Here is a 23,753-nt window from a genome sequence, read left to right as displayed (position 1 = left end):
TGTCGACCACCGGTCCTGAATCAATGCCTCCACAGCATCAACATTGCTCTGTGGGGGGATGTGCGAGGCCGTTCAGAATGGGGTTCATCGAAGACATTTGTTGAACTTTTCACACCAGTTACAGACATTTGTGAATGTCATGCACGTGTAATCATACTGGACATGGCTCACGATAGATTTCAAGTGGTGTCTCTCCCTTTGACCACAGAAACCGAATCTCACACTGCAGCTGAACTGTGTCGAACGTCTCAAGCGTAGCTGCCATTTTGAAACAACTGCCTCTCTGTATGCACGAGGTGCACACACCTGCCATCTCGTGGAAAAGTGGCGAAATACATGTACTTCCAATGTGAATACATTTTCATTTGTCTGTAAAAAATTGACTCAATTACTTTTTGATATCCCCTCGTATATTGACTAAAAGTGTGTTCAATATTGCAAGAATGGGAGTGTATTTCAAAATTGTCTTTTTCGCAAGAAATTCTCCCAACTCTTTCGGTTACACGGGGACATGTAGTTATTGTGCGAAGATTGAGTATATGTTGAGAAATAATGTGCAGAAATAACTAAAATATGAGCCAAAACGTAATTTATGTACAAATAGAAAATAAAAACTTAATTTTACATACCATGATGCGCAATGGTAATACGAAATATAATTGATTTCAAATTGCTGGGAAGACACAGTATTATATATATATATATATATAAAGTGAAAGAGGAGAGAGGAAACACTCACCGGACAAAGAAAAAATTCAAATTTTCGTGATGGTATGTCACATCTTCAGGAGTAGAGAGACGTTGTAGAACTAAGTGACGAGATGGAAGAGTAAGCATGACCTGCAGTGTTGCCAGATCCCGGAGGTCTGGAGGTGTGGTTGCATTCATGGTCGATATGTAGGCCCTCTCCCATCTTCTACGTATTGAGGTGTTGGTGTATTGGTGCAAGGAGTGGACGATCGCTACCTGGAAGCAGTCATTAAAAGGAATATTGTGGTGATTGGTGTGAATGGCAACAGCAAAGTCCAGGTTTTGGGTAGAGGAGCGGTGGTTGTTGATGCGGAGGTTCAGGGCTGTGGATGTTTCCCCCAGGTAGAAGCTCCCACAGATGTTGCACGTGAGGATATAAATTAGGTTAGAGCTGTTGCAGGTTCCTTTGGGGGTAGAGGGTGAATTTGCCGGTGGCAGTGTGGATCTGGAGGGTGCGGGAAGTGACAAATATGGGGCAGGTTTTGCACCTTGGGCGGTTGCATTTGTGGGCAGGTGCGAGTTGATTGTGAGTAGGTGGATTGTGGTGGACCAGGATGTTTTGGAGATTGGGAGGGCGTTTGAAGACAACTCTGGACTTGTCGGGGAAGATTTTTCTGGTGTCAGGATCACTGTGCAGGATGGGAAGGAGGGAACGTAGAGTGTGTCTGATTTTGTTGAGGTCGGGGTGATAATGGGTGACAAGTGCAGGGGGATTGGTGGCAGGTTTCTTGGTGGGAGTGTATGAAGCAGCTCGGGATATTTGTTTGGTGACCAGGGTGGAAGGATATCCACGGTTGGTCAAGGCTTGGTGTAAGCGGAGGTTATAGTTCTGTTGGGAGGTGGCTGAGGTGTTGAGGCATTGACCTCTGAGGGCCAGGGAGAATGGGATGGCTTTCTTGGTGTGGAACGGATGGGAGCTGGAGAAGTGTAGGTATTGCATATGGTTGGTAGGTTTGATGTGGATGGAGGTTTCCAAATGTCCTTCCTTCATGTGCACATCCACATCCAGGAAGGTGATTTGGTTGGTGGAGTGAGTCCAAGTGAAATTGATGGAGCTGAAGTGGTTAAGTTTGTCTACGAAGGTGGTCAGGGAAGGTTCTCCATGCATCCAAAGCATGAAGAAGTCATCGCATAGATGGCATATATATATGCATATTTTGTGTTTATAATTCATGCTCATTTCTGCAATTTATCTTTAAAGTAATTTTTATTATTGTATTGTAGATACTGCTTCTTAAGTTTGAATCCCATACAAATGGTATTTCCTTATGTAAATTGAAATCTAGTAGACTCATCTTTGCATGTCCTAGTTGGTTACTGAGTATTGCAGGGGAACCGTGAATGAATTTTAATTGCTTCCCTTTTCTCCAAGCAAGAGATTGTCCACAATTTGGAAAAGAATTGCTAAAAAACTGAAAATTATATTTACTTATTGAAGAGTTATGTGAAAATTGTGGCTCAAGTGGGGGATTGGCAGTGTGTGTCAATTTTATTTTGAAGGTTTGTATCTTTACGCAAAATAATAATTTTCATCGTGATTTCATTTTGTGTTTCATACGTGAAATGAATGTTTTATTTCTGTGTAAAGATATCTTAATTTCTATCCTAAATTTTGCCACAAATTAAACAGTGTTTTAGGATTTTGCATAACTTTGTGTATATTTAGACCCAAAGCCTCCCTGTTGCCATAGTAATAATGTTGTTACCTGGTAATCAAGGGTTCCCAGGTTCAATACCCGGTGGAGGCACATAGTGGTTTGGATCCCACTTTTAAACTGTAGGTCCAGTCCTGATTAGCCTTCTGTGCAGAAAGGAGTTTTAAAACAAAACTCTAACAAACTCGTATTTCAGAGCCAGGAGAGTGTTTTTTCAACAAATCCACTCCACATTTTGTGTTCAAGAATTTATTTAATATTTTGTATAAATAAAAGTTGCACTTCACACCTTTTGAAAGCTACCCCCCACTTCCTCCCTAACATTGCAACATGCCATGAAGTCATAGGAGGTTTAAGGGGTGACCTTCCACGTAGTACACTCTGGACTGCTTTTTGCAGACTAACGAGGCTCTGGCGACTGGTCCTGTGCCCAGTATAATTCTGTCTATTGTCCTCATGTAAGCTATGTGCCCCTTTACAAACTCCGCTTTTAACCAAAGTCTGAATGTTTTAGTATTTTAGTTATGGTAAGGGGCTGGACCCCATATAACATGACGGGTGCAAAATAGCCTAAGTGCTGAGGGGATGTTGAGATGGGGCAACACGTTCACAAACTTGGCCATTTGTGGAGGTGATGTGATCCACACCATGCTGTGGCTGCATTTTATCCCCAGAATTGCCCCCAGGTACCCAGACTTGCTTCATGTAAGGACACTGCTAAAAAAAAGTTACCACCTGAAATCCCCCACACTGGGCATTGAACCTGGGTCTCCCACATGTCGGTCAGAAGCATACCAACGGACATCCGTGACTCCAGTTTTAAAATAGAAACATGGGAGTGTTTTATTTCTCATATTAAATTTTATACGTTCACAGAGAGAAGAACTCCAGCAGCAACATGAAGATAGATACGTTGGCCTTTGTCTACTGTTTGCTGACATCACATTCGCCTGAAGTTTTCCACCCTCACATGACGGTGCTTCTGCCTCCTGTCATCTCTGCTGTTGGGGACACTTTCTACAAAATTACAGCCGAGGCCTTACTTGTACTGCAGCAACTGGTCCGAGTCATAAGGCCATTAGGTAAGATTTTAGCACATTGAAAAACTTCTTGTGTCACGGCAACATTCTTATTAAAAACAACACACAAACAGCACGATATGTGACATTTTAAAAGTTTGTCCGAGCTTTCGACTTCATCCTGGAATCATCATCAGAAAATATCGTAAGAGACGATACAATATTTTTTCTGTAATTCATAATTAATTTACAGTATTTCATTTTTAAAGTAATATGTAGGTCTACTTTCAACAAATAATTTCCTTAATATAACTAGTAAAGAATAGATTTTAATCATCTTCGTCACACACCGCAAGGAATCAAGAAAGTAATAGTGTAACTCAGAATAGAAAATTTCCAGAAATGAAGGTAATCAGCGTATTAGAGGCACCCTGTTTTTCAGACCTATTTTTAAAGAAAAAGAAGTGCATCTTATACGCTGTATATATAGTATATCACCAAATATTGTGACGATATATTTCTGACACAATATATATTGCCAAGATATCATGACGATATATTGCTGACATGATATATATTGCCAAAATATCGTGATGGTATATCACCAAAATATCGTGATGATATATTGTCGATATTGCCTGGACAATATTTTTTCAATATATCGTCTGGACGATATATAACCCAACACTAGTTGCGATTCAGCAGTTTTTTTAGTTTGACTGTGTTACACCACAATAAATAAAAATTTCCATGTACATAAATTGTCGTTCATATTATTTGTATTTTTGATCATTGTACACCGTCCTAGACATCCTGTCGTATTTTTCCTTTAGAATGCACCAAGATGGAAATGCAATTATGTGGTAATTAGTGGTTGGTTTCTGTGACGTGTGTGGCCAACCTGGAATAGTTTTCTTTCCTGCATATGGATCCTATTTGGTCTGAGAGAGTGTATTTAATGGGTCGTGCTGTTTGTGTGTTTTGTATTGTTGTTAACAATTAAATTTTATATTTGAAACTTAAAGGGGGGCAAAGAACCAAAGTTCAAAATTTTCCATAATTACACAAGATTTCCGAATGACGTAATTTCTGTTTGTTTTTTTTATTATTATTTTTATTAAAGTTTTGGCATGAGATTACATGTCCTCATAAAGTGGTCTTTTGTCATGCTGCTCTCCAAATTTTGTGCACCCAGCGTCCACAGGGCCAACACTAGAATCGAAGTTCCACACATTGTCCCAAAGCTGACAACACTACCACTTTATATAATATTATTATTATTTTTTTTTTTACTCAAGAAGCATCAGTCGGATTTCAACAAAAGTTTGCATGGTTGTAGAAATGTACCACCACTACATACTAAAGTTTTAAATTCACTTCAGTCTATTGAGGAGAGACAAATTTGCCAAATGAAAAGAAAAACAATCCATTCTTTTTTCCTTTAACACTAATGATTGTGTTGCACAATGTACACTTTTTTTTGGTATGTACGCATTGCTTACATTGTAGAATTATTTTCCTGTAGTTTACGGTTATTACAAGCATAAGAAAACAGTTTCTCGTTGTGACGTTTCAGAACACACGCTCCCTTCATCAGACATTTATTTTGAATTTGACTAAAGATACAGTTATAACAATGGTTAGCAATTTTTTAAACAAAAATAATCCATTATATAATGGATGCTGTCCATGTTACATTGTTGTAATATAGCAACTTAACTATGAAAAGAAGCAGTCTGTTTTATTTTTATTTCAGATAAAAAAAATTTGATCACATTATTTTTTTATTTAAAATTATGAATCCCAAATATCATCAGGTAATTCAAAGTCATCATTGTTTTCACAAAGTCTCTTGATGTTTTCTGTTACATTAAATTTTAAAGATGGTGGCTTACTCCATTTGTGAAAAAGAAAACTCCATACTGGATCTATGTTACCATTTTCATTATTTATTTTATTCCAGTGTTCTTCTGCAATGAAGGAAGCTTCCCAGACATTCAACTCTATGTTTCCTGTCAATTTTTATAAAACCCTTCTCTTTTTACTCAAATGCTTCTCTTCGATGATGTGAGCTGACAAACTTGTTCTTGGGTTTAGATTTATAATGTCCAAATCGTGTTCGTGCCATCTGATTGCCATTTTCCTTGCTGTTTGTCCTACATAATCTTTTGAACATGAACAACTTATATTATATATTCCTGTGGTTTCCACGTCTGGTAAAGAGTTTCTCATTTCGAATTCATTAAATGTACATTCCAAACTTCTTGGTGATCTAAAAACAATTTTGAAAACATAAAACTTTTGGCAATTTTATGTGAGAATCCCTTGTGGAATGGAATGCACACAAATTTCTTTTCAACAGATTTTTCATCTTTGTCTGTATTTCTCTTTTCCTTTAGTTTTCTTGCAACTTGTTTTTTGATTTGGTTTATTCTGTTAATGTGAAATCCATTTTCTTTTGCTATATTAAAAAGCCTTTCTTCTTCATTTTTGATATTCTTATTATTAGAATATAGTCTTTGTGCTCTTTTTGTTTAAAAAATTGCTAACCATCGTTATAACTGTATCTTTAGTCAAAATGAAAATAAATGTCTGATGAAGGGAGCGTGTGTTTTTCTGAAACATCACAACGAAAAACTGTTTTCTTATGCTTGTAATAACCGTAAACTACAGGAAAATAATAGTACACATTTTGTCTCTGCTAAAAGTCCTGTCTTTTAGAAAGAAAACAAAATCAATTTCATCTGTCTACGACAATTAGTTCTCGAGCTACGATTTTGTTTGTACTTCACAGGCAAGTTTGACGAGCGCACACTTGAAAAGCAAATAGAATGTATGTGACTAAACATTGTAACATGAAGGTCAGTCATTTGCACAATGCCCTGTGAACACTGTTATCTTTTTCAGACACTGCTAGTAGTTTTGACTTCACTCCATTTACTGTCGAGCTCTACAATTGTACGCTGGTACGGCTGAAGGCTGCCGATATTGATCAGGAAGTGAAAGAAAGGGCAATATCCTGTATGGGACAGATAATATGTAATCTTGGGGATCATTTGCAGGTGGGTATTTTTGTTATTGTGTATATGTATAATGATATTTTGAATAATATTAATTCAAATGATCCAATATAAATTAAATTCAAGTATTTTTATAGAAGCAGTGAATAGAAGTCAGTTCTTACTTTGAACATATTCGTGATATTTCCTACTCAGTATTTTGCAAAGCTCACACCATTTCTTCAAGAGTAAGCCGCTGTTTGGAATGGTAAGGAGACAGGAAATGTCAAGAAAATGTTCAGAGTAAGTGTTTTTTACTTTATTGCAGCAGTGTGATGTGTCGAGGATGGTCTTAATGATAGAGGCATATTTTTGGTAAATAAAAAAGCAAAATTTCGGTACAAAAACAGTCAATTTCGGGTTCAAAAGCGGTAAATAAAATGAAATTTTGCTGTTATAGCGGTGAAAAAGCAGTTTTAAAAATGTAAATATAATCCCAAATTTGATTTAAAAACTGCACTTACTACACAAAAGAAACATATCCCTTCTAATAGCACATTAAATCATTACCAGAATATATTATGTTTATTCCTGTATAAAGGGGTCCATTTTTGCTTCTCAAATATTTACAGAAGCCGTGAATCGCATCGGGATATAAATGGTAAATTTTGTGTTTAAAAGTATATGTCGCATTTTGCAATTCATTTCGCCTTATTTCATGACAAGACAGGTTAGGAAAATGCACCTCACACCTTTCAGAAACATGAAAAATTAACATTACAATGTGTTATTTCATATTTCGTGTTTTCATCAAAAACGAAATATGCATGCTTCTAATGATAGTAGTATGGTAAATTTTTATAGATTTCAATTCTTACCAATACTGATAGAATATAAAATTAACTGATGTTGTTAACTGATATATAGAGGCTTACATATTGCATTTTTGCTGAATGGTCCTGCCTTCTGAACCTCAAACTGTATTTAAATTGCTCAGCTTAGCATTTTCTGTTATAACAAATTACTTTCTTTAAAACTAGAGAATATATTTAAATCAGTTTTTCAGAGTTGCTCGTTCACAATGTCCTGTAGCTTCATTGGTAAGATTTGTTGTGATTCATGTATTTTCAATCTATTCTAGATGCATTTTGTTCATCACTATATAGTTTGAAAGTAACTAAGCTCCCACTACTGACATACAGCATCACTATGATTTATAGGGGCAGAACTTTCCTCTTCAAATTATTCTTGAACAGTTTCCACACTATGGGAAGTCGAATTAAAACTTCTAACACTGCTGCCTTTCAATAAGATTTACTTCAGTTCCGCATCACTCACTGGGTGCAACAAGGCAGCCATTGCGATGTTTTACTCATGAAAACAATGATGTGCATGTTGTTTTCTTACTTCCCTGTAGATGGCAGTGAAGACTAACATTCTTCTGGTCAACTGGTGAAAATAGTTTATTTCTACTGCCAATAGATTGAATTTAAGTGCACTTTGAAATCAACCATGTCTTGAACGTATATGTGTACGTCAAAACTGCTTTCAGCACAGAATTCTGTGAATGTACACGTATATGTTGTCCCATCTTGAGGGGTTAAACATTCCTTTTTATACATATGTACTGTATTATGAATTGTGTTGGTTATTTTATGTATTGTGTATGAGCGCATTTGCGTAAGTTATTTTATAACAGTTTGTATTACTTCATGTCCCAATTCCAGTACAAAAACATTTGAAAGAATGAGTTACGATCGTTTATGTTGATGTGAATTTTACAACTTTTAATGTTTTTTTGATAGTACTTATGGAAGAGCATCTCTGCAAATATCATTAAGGAAATTTTTTGTTAAAACACTAAAATCACACACTAACAGCACGATAAAAAACACTTCGGAGTTCTTCCAAGCTTTCGACTCCTTCACGGAGTCATCTTCAGGGCTGGTCGAGGACAGACGGAGTAGTCATACAATCATATTAAGGAAATTGTTGGTTGTAATTCTTTTTATGTGTGCAATAAAGATTCTTTCAATTTCTTCTTTAATTTTTCCTGCTTCTTTATTTTCAGGGTGAACTTCATACTTGCCTGCCAATATTTTTGGACAGATTACGAAATGAGATTACGCGATTAACTACAGTGAAGGCCTTAACTAAAATTGCAGCTTCACCCCTTCGGATTGACCTCAGACCTATTTTGGTAAGACATGTGGAGTATATTAGTTTTAAATGTGCTAACCTGGAAATCAGCAGCTGTTTAGTATATATTTCTTGTGATGGCATTGCACGTTTCAAAGTTACGGTGAGAGTTCCTGGGAAAGTTAAGGCTTGTGTAGAAACAATCAGAAATATGATAAATTGAAGGAATTAAGTATATTAATGCTACAATTGCAGTGAATATAGATTCTTACATACTGCAAACTCAATTTGTGACAAACAGTTTCTAATACAATACGTAGAGGCATATATTTTTGGTAAATAAAAAAGCAAAATTTCGGTACAAAAGCAGAATAAATTTCGGGTTCAAAAGTGGTAAATAAAATTAAATTTTGCTGTTTTAGCGTTGAAAAAGCATTATATAAAATGGCATTTTGGTTTTAAAAATGTGAATATAATCCAAAATTTGATTTAAAAATTGCACTTACTACACAAAATAAACATATCCCTTCTAATAGCACATTAAATCATTACCAGAATATTAAGTTTATTCCTGAATAAAGGGGTCCATATTTGCTTCTCAAATGTTTACATCAAAATTAATCAATCAATTTTCCATGAATTGCATAACTCTCAGGATAATTCTGACTTCAGAAAAAGTGTCGCGTCTGTATATAAACGGTAAATTTCATGTTTGAGTCAATTTCGCATTTTGCCGTTCATTTCGCATCATTTTATGACAAGACAGGGTAGGAAAATGCACCTCACACCTTTCAGAAACATGAAAAATTATCATTACAATCTGTTATTTCACATTTCGTGTTTTTGTCAAAAACGAAATATGCATGCCTCTAACAATACGTAATATTGTTGTGACTTGCAGATGGTTTCATACAGGGTAATTATGAAAGAATGAAACAACTGCTTATATCAGTTGTTACCGGTATTGTACCAATTAATCTGTCAATGTGTGTGCGCATGCTTGCAAAAGATATTATAAAATAAATAAATAAATTAAGAAATTATAACCATTATGTTTTTAGGCTTGAAATCAGAAATTTTATCCTGAAAATATACTTAATAGATGCTGGATGAACCAACCTGTATTAATTTTGGAAAAATACTTGTACAAGTTGAAAATAATATATTTTACTTTTATATAGGGTGAAGCAATGCCTATTTTGGGATCTTTTCTCAGAAAGAATCAGAGGGCATTGAAACTCAGCACTCTTACGTTACTTGACACTTTGGTTCAGAATTACAGCAGTGCTCTTACAACGGACTTACTGGATAAGGTTTGTTATAGTTATTGTCCTTAATTGTTATTAAAATAGTTGTTGAATATTATATTTGATGTTTAGCTTCACAAAAACACTGTGACACTTGAGATTTATCCGCCATAAATGTGTGTTAAGGATGATCCAGATTACGCAGTTCTGAAAATATTTTGATCTGATGAGATCTGGGTACTCAGATCTAGAACCAAAAATTGGGTACCTGAATCCAGAACCGAGAGGAAGTACACAGATCTGGAGATGGATATATATATATATATATATATATATATATATATTTGACATGAATGCTTCAGAGGTACATCTTATTCAAGAGATGTATTGGTAATCCATGAACGATGCATATTGGCAATATCAAAATGTCAAGAATACAGAAGGAAATGTTTAATATTCAGATCAAACAAATACTAGTACAGGGTGTGATATGGTCAAACTACGGGTACAAACACTGCCAATCTATCAATACTTCACACTTTTAATGTTCTACAGTGGAAACGACACAAAATGATTAATGATGGGAAACTAGTGGTTTTGGCTCTAAATCCAAGCTATTGTGTGTGGCTATCCCCACATGGATGTCATCAGGTGTTCATTTACAATCAAAATTTCAATTAGGCAGTGAAATATGAATTTGAATGACTAACCAAATGTGGAAGGAATCTCCCCATTGCCCAGTAGTCTGAAAATATCAAATATTGCATGCTCATACAGTAAAAAGGTTCAGTACAAGATACAAGTTTTCCCATCAAACATATAAAGGCTAAATTTGCATTATCAGAAAATGTAACATGGTAGATTCAGTTGCTAAAACATCATTTTGTGAATTGTGATTATTGATTTCAAACAATGTTGTGTAACTAGGACAATTCCAAATAATTTTAATGAAATATGGATTATGTTCCGGCACTAAGGATTGCCTTAGTGTCTGATGATCAACACTTGGCGAAAACTGTCCAAGGTTCATTCTTTGCTGGGAACCAAAAATGTCAGTGTTAACTCAGCATCATGAAGACAATTAGGGAGCTACTTGAAAAGCAGGAGCAGATTCTGGGTCAAGAATTCCAAATAAGAGTGCACAAATCATGCATTGATCAATGAAAATCATCTTGGACAGCCTTCACATCTAAAGTGAAAAGTTTGCTGTATTATTTATTTCATTGATACCAGCAGTGTATATAAAATGTGATTGATAGAAGTTTAATTTAAATTTTGAGGGTATGCGCTTAATGTCCTGGTACCTTTAAATAAACTAGGATGTCAGTTCTGCTTAATTTATACGGTTCACCCACTTTTTTATCTCCTTTATTTTCATGTATTAATTATTATATACGCATTACAAAAAAAATAATATAGATAATATACGTGAGTCAGTCAAAAAGTTAGTTGCACAGCATGAGAAAACAAACCGGGAGTGAACTTTCTGAAACTTTTATTTGCACATAAAAGTTACATACAGAAGCTACTTTTTGACGTAATCGCCTCCTTTATTTAAACATTTGTCGAGGTATGTCACAAGTTTGTTGGTGCCTGCTGCGAAGAAGTCACGTTAAACGTCCGATAACCATTGGTGGGTTGCAGCTTGTACCTCGTCATCGAGAGTGATAACGTCGCTTTGCAAGCCCTTCTTTCATGGGTCCGAAAACATGGAAATCACAAGGTGCAAGATCTGGGCTGTAAAGGGGGTGATCCCACACTTGCAACTGAAACTTGCGTAGAAGATCCGATATTAGTCTTGCTGCATGCAGTCTTGCATTGTCATGCAGAAGCACAATGCCTTTCGAAAGTTTACCTGGCCGTCGATCTTTAAGCACTTTTCACAATCGTTTTAAGTTTTCACAATAAGATGATGCATTAATCGTAGCACCCTTCAACATGAATTCGGTACACAAAAACTGAATCACTGCAAGCACTTCCACTTTGGATGCCTCCTGCAGCTGCCGAAACATGTTCACGGCTGGTTAGCAAGCAACCTCAAAGTGCCACCTCAATGCTGCTACGTCACACACCACAGATACATGTCTGCAGTGTTGCCACCCTTTGCAAGAAAATATCCCTGTACCAAAATTTTTGACGGGGGTGTGCAACTAATTTTTTGACTGGCCCACGTATAACACAATGATGATGTTTTAGGTATTGTTGGTTTGTAGTATTACCCAGAATGGTAATAAGTATAATGTGTTGCTTAGTATTATATAATTTTATTTATTATAAAAAGAGAACAGAAAGTGCTAGTTGTTTATTAGTTATTTATTTGTATTGTAATTGTTGCAATCATTGATTTCAAAACTAGATTATTTTATTTTATCGCATTTTATTCTGTTATTTAGTTTTCTGATGTTCTAACCTTTCTGGAAAAACCAGAACAAAACAACTCATTAATTGAAAGTTGAGAAGTTCTAATTTTTGAATATATTATAAAATATGTATTTTCCAGGTGATAATGGAACTGCCTTCTTTGTTGAGTGAATCTGACCTTCACATAGCGCAGCTCACATTGACCTTGCTGACATCAATTGCACAAGTTCACTCTCCAGCACTGTCTCGAGTATCTGATAACATTCTACCTGAAATATTGATCCTTGTGAAGTCTCCTTTGTTACAAGGTGAGATGAGAGTACAAAATAACTTATTCTTGGTTTTTCATTGTCTCATGTACATATTCAGTTGTCTAAATTGATAGATGAGCAAGGATGTAGCGGGCTGGAATTTTAATAGTGGCAACTAGGAATGGATAGTATCAGAAATTTGATTGTGTGATATATCGTCACAGGCCGACATGATATATTTTTTCCATATCGTGATATATGTCCCCATGATATTTTTTTTTCATATCTTGATATATTGTCCCCACAATATATATTGCCAAATTTCGTGATGATATATTGCTGACATGATATATATCACCAAATATTGTGACGATATATCGCTGGCACAATATATATCTCTAAAATATCGTGACAATATATCACCAAAATATCATGATGATATCTCGCCAACACTATATACAACCTCTGACAATAAAGTTCGGTGAATGATCCTGAATATCGAAAGTAGACGAATTCTTAATGAAACCTACCTTACTGTACTTTGAAGTAGTCCCCTCCCATGGCTATGCACCGTTGAGAACGGCTGTACATGTCCTGAAAACTTTTAGAAAAGTCTTCTTTCGGGATGGTGTTCAAGACCCTCGTCACGTTCCGTTGGATGTCCGGAATATTCTCAAATCTCTGACCTTTCAAAGCAATTTTGAGTCGTGGGAAGAGAAAGAAATCTGGAGGATTCAGATCCAAATTTCTTGCAATGCATTGCTACAGAGGATGAGAGCTGGTGTGTGAGGTACGACCCTGAAACGAAATGCCAAAGCATGGAATGGCGTTCTGCATCACCCCGTCGGAAGAAGGTCAAGGCGTAAAAATCACGCATCAAGACGATGCATATCACTTTCTTTGAGAGTGATGGCATGATCCACAAGGAATTCCTGCTGGAGGGAACAACAATTTTTCCGCCTTGGCCTAAAACGGTTTCAGATCTTGAAAACACAGTTTTTTTTTGTTTTTTTCAGTAATGACCAGATTTTCCAGTGATGTCAGATACGCGTGACATTTTCATATAATAATAATATAATATAATAAATATAATAATGCTTTTCCCTTTGCTTATGCAACCATCTTCGATGAAAATCTTATGCCACTCGTAAATTTACTTATGACGAGGTGGCTGTTTGTTCTATCTACGGTGGAATTCACGTTGCATTTACCTGCAACGAGAAATAAAGCATCATTGTTAGTGCAGGAACGAAACCAATTGTCTTACAACAAAACTTTGAACCTTAATCTATCCAGTGATATGCAGATTATGTATCTGTCGTGTATTGTTTGTTTGAAATAACATTGTTTTTGACTAACCCTGTATTTTCTATATTAACACAATACAGCAAATTGAGAGCAAGGTAGATGGTGATAACTGATGGATAACATAATTCCATTTGTAACACAATAAGACAACACTGTTCACTTTGTCTTATTTTTTTAAAACACATCAGGTAGATAACCATCGGAGTCTATGAACAAAATTATCATATACAGACAACAGCATTAGGAATTCTTTCCTAATTCTTCTCTTAGCTGTTGGGGATACATGTTCAAAAATTCTGCTCTTGAGATACCTTCAGAGATAGAAATCCCAGGCAGTCAGTTCGGGTGATCTTGGAGCCCACTCTATGTCAATGAAATGTGAGATGATTCTCCCTATGAACACATCATATAACATTATGACGGTATCATAATGAGTACCATCATAGCATTAAAAATTAAAATAATTTTTATCAGTTGAAATCTACGATTTATGCTCATATTTGGTAGTTTGTATTTGTAGAAAATTAATTTGCATCACTTTGGCTTTGATATAATTGAAGTACGTATGTAAATTGCATGTATTTAAAAATGTTTTATATCTCAGCGATGTAATTTGGGTTAGTGAAGTAGCACGAAAATTGCCAATTTATGCATAATCACAAATATGTTTGGTTTCAATGGCTTTTATTTGCTCTTTTATTATTATATGGGCGCAAACATGTATTTAAAATGTATTAATAGCATGTACTAACCATTTAAAATTAATTTTGGTTGATTTTCGACAAAAACTTACGATTTGCTAAAATGAGCGCCTTGAAGAGTAATCCTAAACTTGAAGAGTAATCCTAAACTTATGAAACATAGCCAACTCACATAAAGGGAAAAATCTAAGTTGAGCGTAAATAACCTTTTTCCCACCAAAATTGTAAAACTTAAAATAACTGAAAAAGGTAAAAAGAAAATACATAAACATGTAATAGAATATTGTAATATCTATTTTATTGTATCTAAATTATTTTACAAGCGTTTTTATGCATGATATTTGTACAATTCAAAAATTCTCATTTGAAAAATATTCGCGAGTTTGTATTCTGTGCTGAAAGTTGTAACAGTGGGAGTTTGGAGACACTGCTTCATCTTTAAGATCATCTTGGACTGACGAGAAGTCACAAAATGTTTCGGAAAGTGAAATTTGAAGAATTTGATTAAAAAGGAAGATCCGTCGATATTTTAAAGCATATCAGCGCAGATAAGTATTATGTTTACTTTTAAAAGTTGAAACTTCCTCGCTAATGGCGTAAAAGGTCCAAAGGACATAAATTTGGTGACCGGCTGGAATCACATAAAATGGCAGCCATCTTCGTTTTATAAGGAATCTACGAATAAATATTATACATGCATGTAGATACTTTAAATTAAAGGCCTATTTCGTAAATGTACAAAAAGTGCTTAATTGGGATGTGGAAAGTGAATTGAACATATTATTTACATAATTCGTCTTGGTTTTCGCCGATTGATTATCGAGCATTTCTTGCCGAATTACGACGTATAAATCTGCGAAAGATCGGAAGTAATTCTTCTTAGAAACAATTTGACTTGAAGTAATAAAAGTAAAGATAAACCTGAAATATGCCAAAAGGTTGATGTAAAGCAATATTTATGCTTCATTGTACAAATATATACTAAAGAATGTACAGAATTTATGTGTGAACTTGTCTAATTCATTGTTCAATTTTGTTTAAATATAAAGTGCATTAATACACGTTTTTGGTAATTTTCCTTAAGTACTCAAATGTGAATACATATTTATGCCAGCAATTTTGCAACATAGAAATTTAAAACTTGAACTTCTCGTATTTTGTCATGTAAAATTATGAAACCATTTTCTTTATTTTTTAATGTGAATTTCATCTCGACCGTATAGTTCACTAAGCCGAGGAAAGAAGGTCGTGGTAGATAGATTAGTGAGACTCATTTAGTCTCTTAATTCTTAAGAGGTAATTTGTCAAAAATACATTTAGTATAACTTGGATACATTAAGATTGATCAGAATCGTTTTTCGTCTCATACTTTGATAGTTAGATTGATGAGACTCATATAGTCTCAGTTATTACTAAAATAACTGAAAATTATTGTTGTTGCTGGTAATAGAAAAGTTGATATTTGAACATGATTACCGTGATAGTAAGATTATAGAGACTCATTTTGTCTCTTAGTTGATAAGAGCTAAATTGTCAAAAATTACTTAATGTTGTAAATTTGTGTTTAACTTGCTAGTCTGTTCCAATATTTAAAAATGCCGGAAACAGTTGAGAGTAATATCACACTGGCGGACATTGTGGGCCTAATTAATGCACAAAATAAGTTGCAAGCAGAACAAAATAGTAAATTAGACACTGCTTTGCAAGCACAAAATAGTAAACTAGACACCCAAAATAGTGATATAAAGACTGCTTTGCAGGTGCAAGCAGATCAAAACAAAAAGGTGGACGCAGCTTTGCATGCATTAACCGAAGCATATAAGACTCATACCAAGGAGTTCAAAGATCTTAAAAGGGAAATAAGTCAATTTAGAAATGAAGGTATAGGTGGAAATGACAAATCGGTAAAAGATTTGCATGCTATTGACTATGAAGTAAATGTGGGTGTCGGAAACTATGAAAGTGAAAGTCAACCTAGAGTTACTCATGTACCACCTAACTACAGTAATAGCACACATGTTTTAGGTGCAAGTACTAATTCAGAAACTGTTGGTGATATCAATTATCATAAGTATAATGCACGCTCAAGTGAAGTAAATAATAATCATCATAGTGATTTAAGTGAGTTCTTTCCTAAGTTAGGAGATCATCAATTACTTGGTGACAGTATGTTAGTTAGATATGCTAACAGTATCTTAGGTTATAGATGGAATATGAATGAATCTGCTTTCAGATTCATAGGTTTGTGTGTCTCGGGACAAACCATTGATGATCTACATAGGCGTGTAACAAATGCTAAGAAACTCTCAGACAAAATATTGGTCATGATAGGTACCAATGATTTAATTAGGAAACGTAGCTTTGAACAAATGCAGTTATCTTTCAGTAAACTCTTGCATACTTTGAAGAGTAAATGTGCTGAAATTTCGATACTGTGTTTGCCACCTCTTCCTAAATATATGTCATCTCCTAATGAACAATTGTGGCAGACATGGAATAATTTCAATCTGTATTTGATGTCACTACATGACGAGTTTAATGTAAAAGTATACAATATAGCACCTTTATTCTTCTTGGAGAATGACCGCATAGATAACTCCTTGTACCAAAAATTCCTTGGTCACCCGTCTAGAGGTAGAGTAGATATGATACATTGGAATTATGCGGGAATGAATAAGGTTAAACAATTTTTGTACAGTATGGGTTTTGGTGATACACCTAGCACATCAAGTGATAAAGTGAGTAGAGATGTAAAAGTGCAAGCTACTGTGCACAACGTCAATGTTAGTCATTTTAGGGATGCAAACAGCATTGATAGTTATCCCGATGAGGATAACGTTTTGTCCTTGCGGGAAAACTAACAAGCGACCTTTGTTTTAAAGTGGGTGATGAAGGTCAAGTTAATAATCCCACTACTGATAACATTAATTTAGGCAAATGGGAAGAATTTCATAATAGTGAAGACTATGAATCAAAAGAAATTCCTACACCAATTAATGCTCTTGGCAGTAACACACATACTGCAAAACTAAAAGTTTTAATATTTGATAAATTTTATACTGCTCTCTGCGACACTGGCGCAGAAATTAGTCTGCTTTCTAACACTGTTTGGAAAGAAATTAATATTAAGGCTAGTAGACCCAGGCTCACACCTGCGGATAATGTGAGATTGGTAGATTTTTCTGGTAATAAGAAGACCAAAGTATTAGGTATGGTTAAACTGATCATTCAAATAAGTAATTTGCAATGTTACGTTCAGTTTTTGGTGGTTCACAATTTACAAGTGGATTTAATTTTAGGATTAGATGTGTTATATGCACTACAAGCATCATTAAATTTTAAAGATCAAACAATAACTTGTGGCTCCGATGAAGAACGCACTTTTGCGCGCTTCATGCCAATAATGGAAGATGGCAATAATTTGTCTTATTTTGAATGTTCTCATGTCAATAAATATAATGGCTTTGAGGAAAAATCCATTAAGTTTAAAGATTACATGAATAAGGCTGATTCGCTTACAAACGAACAAAAGACTTTGTTCATAGAGTTACTACTCGAATATCAAGAAATATTTTCTAATAAACCTGGTTTGTGTAACGATTACGTTCACAAAATGGTTTTAGATACAGATCTACCTATAGTAGGCAAAAATTATCCTATACCTTTCGCTTATAGAGATCAAGTACGTGAACAAATAAAAATCATGCTTGATTGGGATGTTATTGAGTTGTCCAATTCAGAATATCTGTTTTAGTAGTTCCTAAATTTGGAGGGGGCATACGTTTATGTGTTGATCTCAAAAGAGTAAACCAGCATGTTAAGCTTATTCAAGTACATCCCATTAAAATACAAGACTTATTGGTAGAATTCCAAAATTGTAAATACTTCACTTCGGTGGATCTTTTGAATGCTTTTTGGCAAATAAATCTACATCCTGACAGCAGAAAATATACTGCGTTTATGTTCGAGGGTATCCTATATCATTTTAAAAGAGTTGTATTTGGTTCAGTAAATGGTACAGCTGTATTCGTGGATGCGTTAAATCGAGTGCTTAAGGACTGTCGAGATTTCGTTGTAGTTTATGTTGACGATGTTATCATAAAGTCTCAAGATTTTGCATCTCACATAATGCATGTAAGAACAGTTCTTGAAAAATTGAAGCAGGCAGGCATGACATTGAAACTTGAAAAATGTGAGTTTTGTAGATCAGAAATTAAATTTTTGGGTCATATTATTACTTCGCAGGGGTATAAAAAAGATCATAAGTATGTAGATTCTATTGTTAATCTGCCTGTGCCCAATTCAGTTAAGCAACTGCAAAAAATCTTAGGTTGTTTTAATTGGTTGAGTAAATACATAAAAAATTATGCCATCATAGCACAACCTATGTATGACTTATTGAAAGCTGGTAAGAAATGGCAATGGAATGACCAAGCTTCTACAGCTTTTAAAACATTAAAAGATAAAGTTAGTGAACAAGTACTTTTATCTTTTCCTAACTTTTTACACACTTTTTATGTACAAACTGATGCATCAATAATAGGTGTTGCAGGATACTGCTATCAGCTGATTGATAGTAACATCAAACCTCTCGGTTTCGTGAGTAGATTGCTCAGAAGTTATGAAAAATCATACACTTCTACAGAATTGGAGGTTTTAGCAATATTATTTACTATTGATAAGTTCTGTTCTCTGTTAAAAGGCAGACATTTTATTATCATAACTGACCATAAGGCACTTACCTGGTTAGAAACGGCGCATACATGGAATGCACGTTTAACTCGTTGGTTTGTACAATTACAACAGTATTCATTCCAAGTACAATACTGTAAAGGGTCGGAAAATATAATTGCTGATGTTCTAAGTAGGACATTTCCGATGCAAGAAGACCTCTTGTATCATGTAAATTCTTTGCAATTTAAGGAAATAGTAGAACCTTTCATTGATATAGAAGATTTGATATTAGCCCAAGAAAAGGATGATGAATTGAAGGAAATTAGGCAATATATTTTGCACTCTTCAATACTTAATGATAATCCAAGAAGTAGGACTTGGAATGATCGTTATCTACTAAGGGACAATATTTTGTGTGTTAGAGACTTTCATAACGTGCAAAAAATTAGAATTTGTGTTCCAATTACATTAGTAGGTTCAATATTGAATAAATTTCATGACTTATCGGGACACTTTGGTGCTAATCGTACACTTTCTCAGATATATAGATACTTCCAATGGAAAGGTATGAAGAAAAATGTACAACAATATGTAGCAGACTGTGATTTATGCATTCGCACTAAGCCGAATAAGCATCCGTCTAAACATTTAGCCAAAGTACACATTACCGACAAGCCTGGGAAAATATTGTTCATTGATTTACAAGGTCCATTCACCATGGGTACTAAACGTGAACGCTTCTTATTTACTATATTGGATGCAGCATCCAGGTATTTAGTGGCATATCCAGTGACCAACAGCAACGCGGTTACGGTGCTGAATAAATTGTGCCATGTATATTTTGTACATCTAGGTATTCCAGAAAAAATAATTTCTGATAATGGACCACAGTTTCGTTCATGTCTTTTTAATACTAAAATGAAAGAATATGGTGTCAAACTTATGTTTACTCCACCTTACCACCCTTCATCCAACATGGTTGAACGGTATCATTCGGAACTTAACCGTTTAATGAGAGTATTGTGCATCGATAACCATGCTAAATGGCCCCAGCAAGTATCCATGGCTTTGCATTGGTTAAACAATACTATTTCCTCACAAACTGGTTTCGCTCCGATAGAGTTAAGGTTAAATAAGGAACCTAACCTACAAATAGGAAATGTCATATTTGATGATGGTACACATCAGTCATGGAATGACAAACTGCTTATGGCTCAAATTAAAAGTCATGCAGCTAGATCCAAAAAATTAAACAAAGTGAATTGTAAACAACAAGATAAAATATCAATTTCTACTGGAAATCTTGTTTTTATCAGAAATAGACAAAGAGATATGGATGATAATCCAATTAAAAAATATTGTTTTCTGTATGAAGGTCCATACTTGTGTATAAAAAACATTGGTGACTCTCGCATATCTGCCTTACGTTGCAGTGATGGGATTCTTCTGGAAAACATTGCTATTGAACATGTAAAATTATGGAAATGTTCAAAAGACAAGAAAATTTCTTGGTTGAACACTTTGCATAATGCAAGTAGCACACATAACGATGTGGTGCAAAATATACTTGATCAAACAAAGCAAGAAAAAAATGTTATTTCTCCATCTGTCATTACAGATGTGTGTACAGTTTGTTCATGAAACAAACTTACCATTATTGAGGTTAGCCATAGTCGGTAGTATACCTCGTATAAGAATTTATAGTGTACTTAAATAACTCTCGTAGTTATTCCATGCTTTTAGAGGTTGGCCTAAATTGGTAGTACACCTCATATAAAAATATTAATGGTTAAGTAACTCTTATAGTTATTCAATATTTTTCTTTGGTTGGCCTATAAATGGTCGTACTTTAAATACATTTTTATTAGAGTAATAATTTAGATTTCGTTGTTAGGATTTACCTCATGGACTGTGGGATACTTAATTATAAATGCACAACAATAAAGTGCATCAAAGTCACACTCTAGAAACACTTGTTAAGTGAACTGTATTAACCCATAACATCTCGCTTAAGTGTCTAAGGTACAAGTTAATCAAGTTTTAGTCAATAACACCCTGGGATTTGTACCAAAAATCCAAATGCTAATTTGAATGTGATTTATTTTGAGTTATTTGATTCCATAAAATGAATCAAATACTCACTGTGTGTTGCAAAAAGTAAGCCAAGAGATCCATGAGTTGATCCGAGCTCGTTGCACATGCGGTTATGCCATAGAGCATAAAAACTTGGGGTAGGTTCACGTAAAAGGCAATAAGTAAGTCCTATAGTGCCACTCAAGAAACTGAATATGAAAAATGTTATTAATATTTTTTGTCAATATTATTGAGTATTAACCATTTTATTCTAAATGGCGAAGGTTGACAAAAAACTTAATATGAAAAGTGTATAATTTTATTAGCATTGGATATTGGATGGTACGTTTTCTTCACAAGATGAAACCTTACTAAAGCGATATCTTGTTGTATGGTTGGGATAGTTGAGTAACACATTATTTGTACTGGGCAAACGAGAAGTTTTGAAACGTTAAGATTGACTCCATGTAATGTATCACATACTGAATAGTATCTGACTTTTTGGTGTGTTGATTGCTCAAATAAGTTACATTCGCATCTTATAAATAGTCATGCTACTTGAGATAGCAGTGTATGCAGTGTTAACATTAAGTAAGCTCTAAATTACTGGTTTAATTTTCAATAGAAAGTTTTCTCACGTCCACAGCAGTGTGAATTTCCTCTCAACAGTGTTGTCGTTCATTATAATTAATATGATAAATGTAACGCATATGTTGGTAGTGTTGTGTCAAATATAATTTAAATATTTAGTGTACATGTATGTGACATGGAAGACGAGCAAACTTGTGATAAGATGACTTTGCAAGTTGTTTATTTCAATATTGTGTCTTTGGTTTGTTAATATGTAATGAGCAGTAGCCATATTGTGAGTGGTGAAGTTTTGTGAGTATTGTCTCATATAAACAATAGGTTATAATAATTTCATGTTTTGTATTCATTTAACTAAAGTGTTGTTGCATAGTTTTTGTAGCTCATTCTACTACCAATGATGAGCTAGAAATATGTTGAACGTATTAATTTTTGCTTTCGTTTGTCATTTGACATATAATATATGATATGCATTTGATGTTCACCATAATTTTGAAGTCTGAACTTCGTTTTTCATAATTTAATGTGACATGATACATTTGTCTCTATAATTAGTTTCACTTCACAAGGTTTTGAAGATTATTAATATAGTAGCATGTTGCCATATAATGTTGGTATTGTATTGGTACTATTTTCTTTTAACAATTTTTTTTTTGGTTTCTTTGAAAAAATGGATCATATTTTGATCTCATGTGATGTTACAAGTTTAGTAAATTGTAATTTATAATTTGGCATGGGTAAGCCCATTGGGCGCCAGTATGACGGTATCATAATGAGTACCATCATAGCATTAAAAATTAAAATAATTTTTATCAGTTGAAATCTACGATTTATGCTCATATTTGGTAGTTTGTATTTGTAGAAAATTAATTTGCATCACTTTGGCTTTGATATAATTGAAGTACGTATGTAAATTGCATGTATTTAAAAATGTTTTATATCTCAGCGATGTAATTTGGGTTAGTGAAGTAGCACGAAAATTGCCAATTTATGCATAATCACAAATATGTTTGGTTTCAATGGCTTTTATTTGCTCTTTTATTATTATATGGGCGCAAACATGTATTTAAAATGTATTAATAGCATGTACTAACCATTTAAAATTAATTTTGGTTGATTTTCGACAAAAACTTACGATTTGCTAAAATGAGCGCCTTGAAGAGTAATCCTAAACTTGAAGAGTAATCCTAAACTTATGAAACATAGCCAACTCACATAAAGGGAAAAATCTAAGTTGAGCGTAAATAACCTTTTTCCCACCAAAATTGTAAAACTTAAAATAACTGAAAAAGGTAAAAAGAAAATACATAAACATGTAATAGAATATTGTAATATCTATTTTATTGTATCTAAATTATTTTACAAGCGTTTTTATGCATGATATTTGTACAATTCAAAAATTCTCATTTGAAAAATATTCGCGAGTTTGTATTCTGTGCTGAAAGTTGTAACAGTGGGAGTTTGGAGACACTGCTTCATCTTTAAGATCATCTTGGACTGACGAGAAGTCACAAAATGTTTCGGAAAGTGAAATTTGAAGAATTTGATTAAAAAGGAAGATCCGTCGATATTTTAAAGCATATCAGCGCAGATAAGTATTATGTTTACTTTTAAAAGTTGAAACTTCCTCGCTAATGGCGTAAAAGGTCCAAAGGACATAAATTTGGTGACCGGCTGGAATCACATAAAATGGCAGCCATCTTCGTTTTATAAGGAATCTACGAATAAATATTATACATGCATGTAGATACTTTAAATTAAAGGCCTATTTCGTAAATGTACAAAAAGTGCTTAATTGGGATGTGGAAAGTGAATTGAACATATTATTTACATAATTCGTCTTGGTTTTCGCCGATTGATTATCGAGCATTTCTTGCCGAATTACGACGTATAAATCTGCGAAAGATCGGAAGTAATTCTTCTTAGAAACAATTTGACTTGAAGTAATAAAAGTAAAGATAAACCTGAAATATGCCAAAAGGTTGATG

The 23,753-nt window shown here is 34.3% G+C and overlaps 1 protein-coding gene across 2 annotated transcripts in view; it reads left to right on the top strand.

The window, feature by feature from the left end:
• Positions 1-23,753, top strand: part of Cand1 (Cullin-associated and neddylation-dissociated 1) — a 135,866-nt gene that overhangs the window by 45,734 nt on the left and 66,379 nt on the right. For both annotated transcript variants that reach the window (XM_083114945.1, XM_083114944.1), the window contains exons 11-15: positions 3,282-3,487; positions 6,332-6,486; positions 8,495-8,623; positions 9,744-9,875; positions 12,310-12,478. In XM_083114945.1, coding sequence (XP_082971071.1) covers positions 3,282-3,487; positions 6,332-6,486; positions 8,495-8,623; positions 9,744-9,875; positions 12,310-12,478 — 791 coding nt within the window. The remainder of the gene's footprint in view (positions 1-3,281; positions 3,488-6,331; positions 6,487-8,494; positions 8,624-9,743; positions 9,876-12,309; positions 12,479-23,753) is intronic.

Source organism: Lepisma saccharinum, chromosome 29 (assembly GCF_977018435.1).
Source record: "Lepisma saccharinum chromosome 29, izLepSacc3.1, whole genome shotgun sequence".
Lineage (NCBI taxonomy): Eukaryota > Metazoa > Arthropoda > Insecta > Zygentoma > Lepismatidae > Lepisma > Lepisma saccharinum.
The sequence above is the reverse complement of the archived record's forward strand: the minus strand, read 5'-3'. Positions and strand labels throughout refer to the sequence as shown.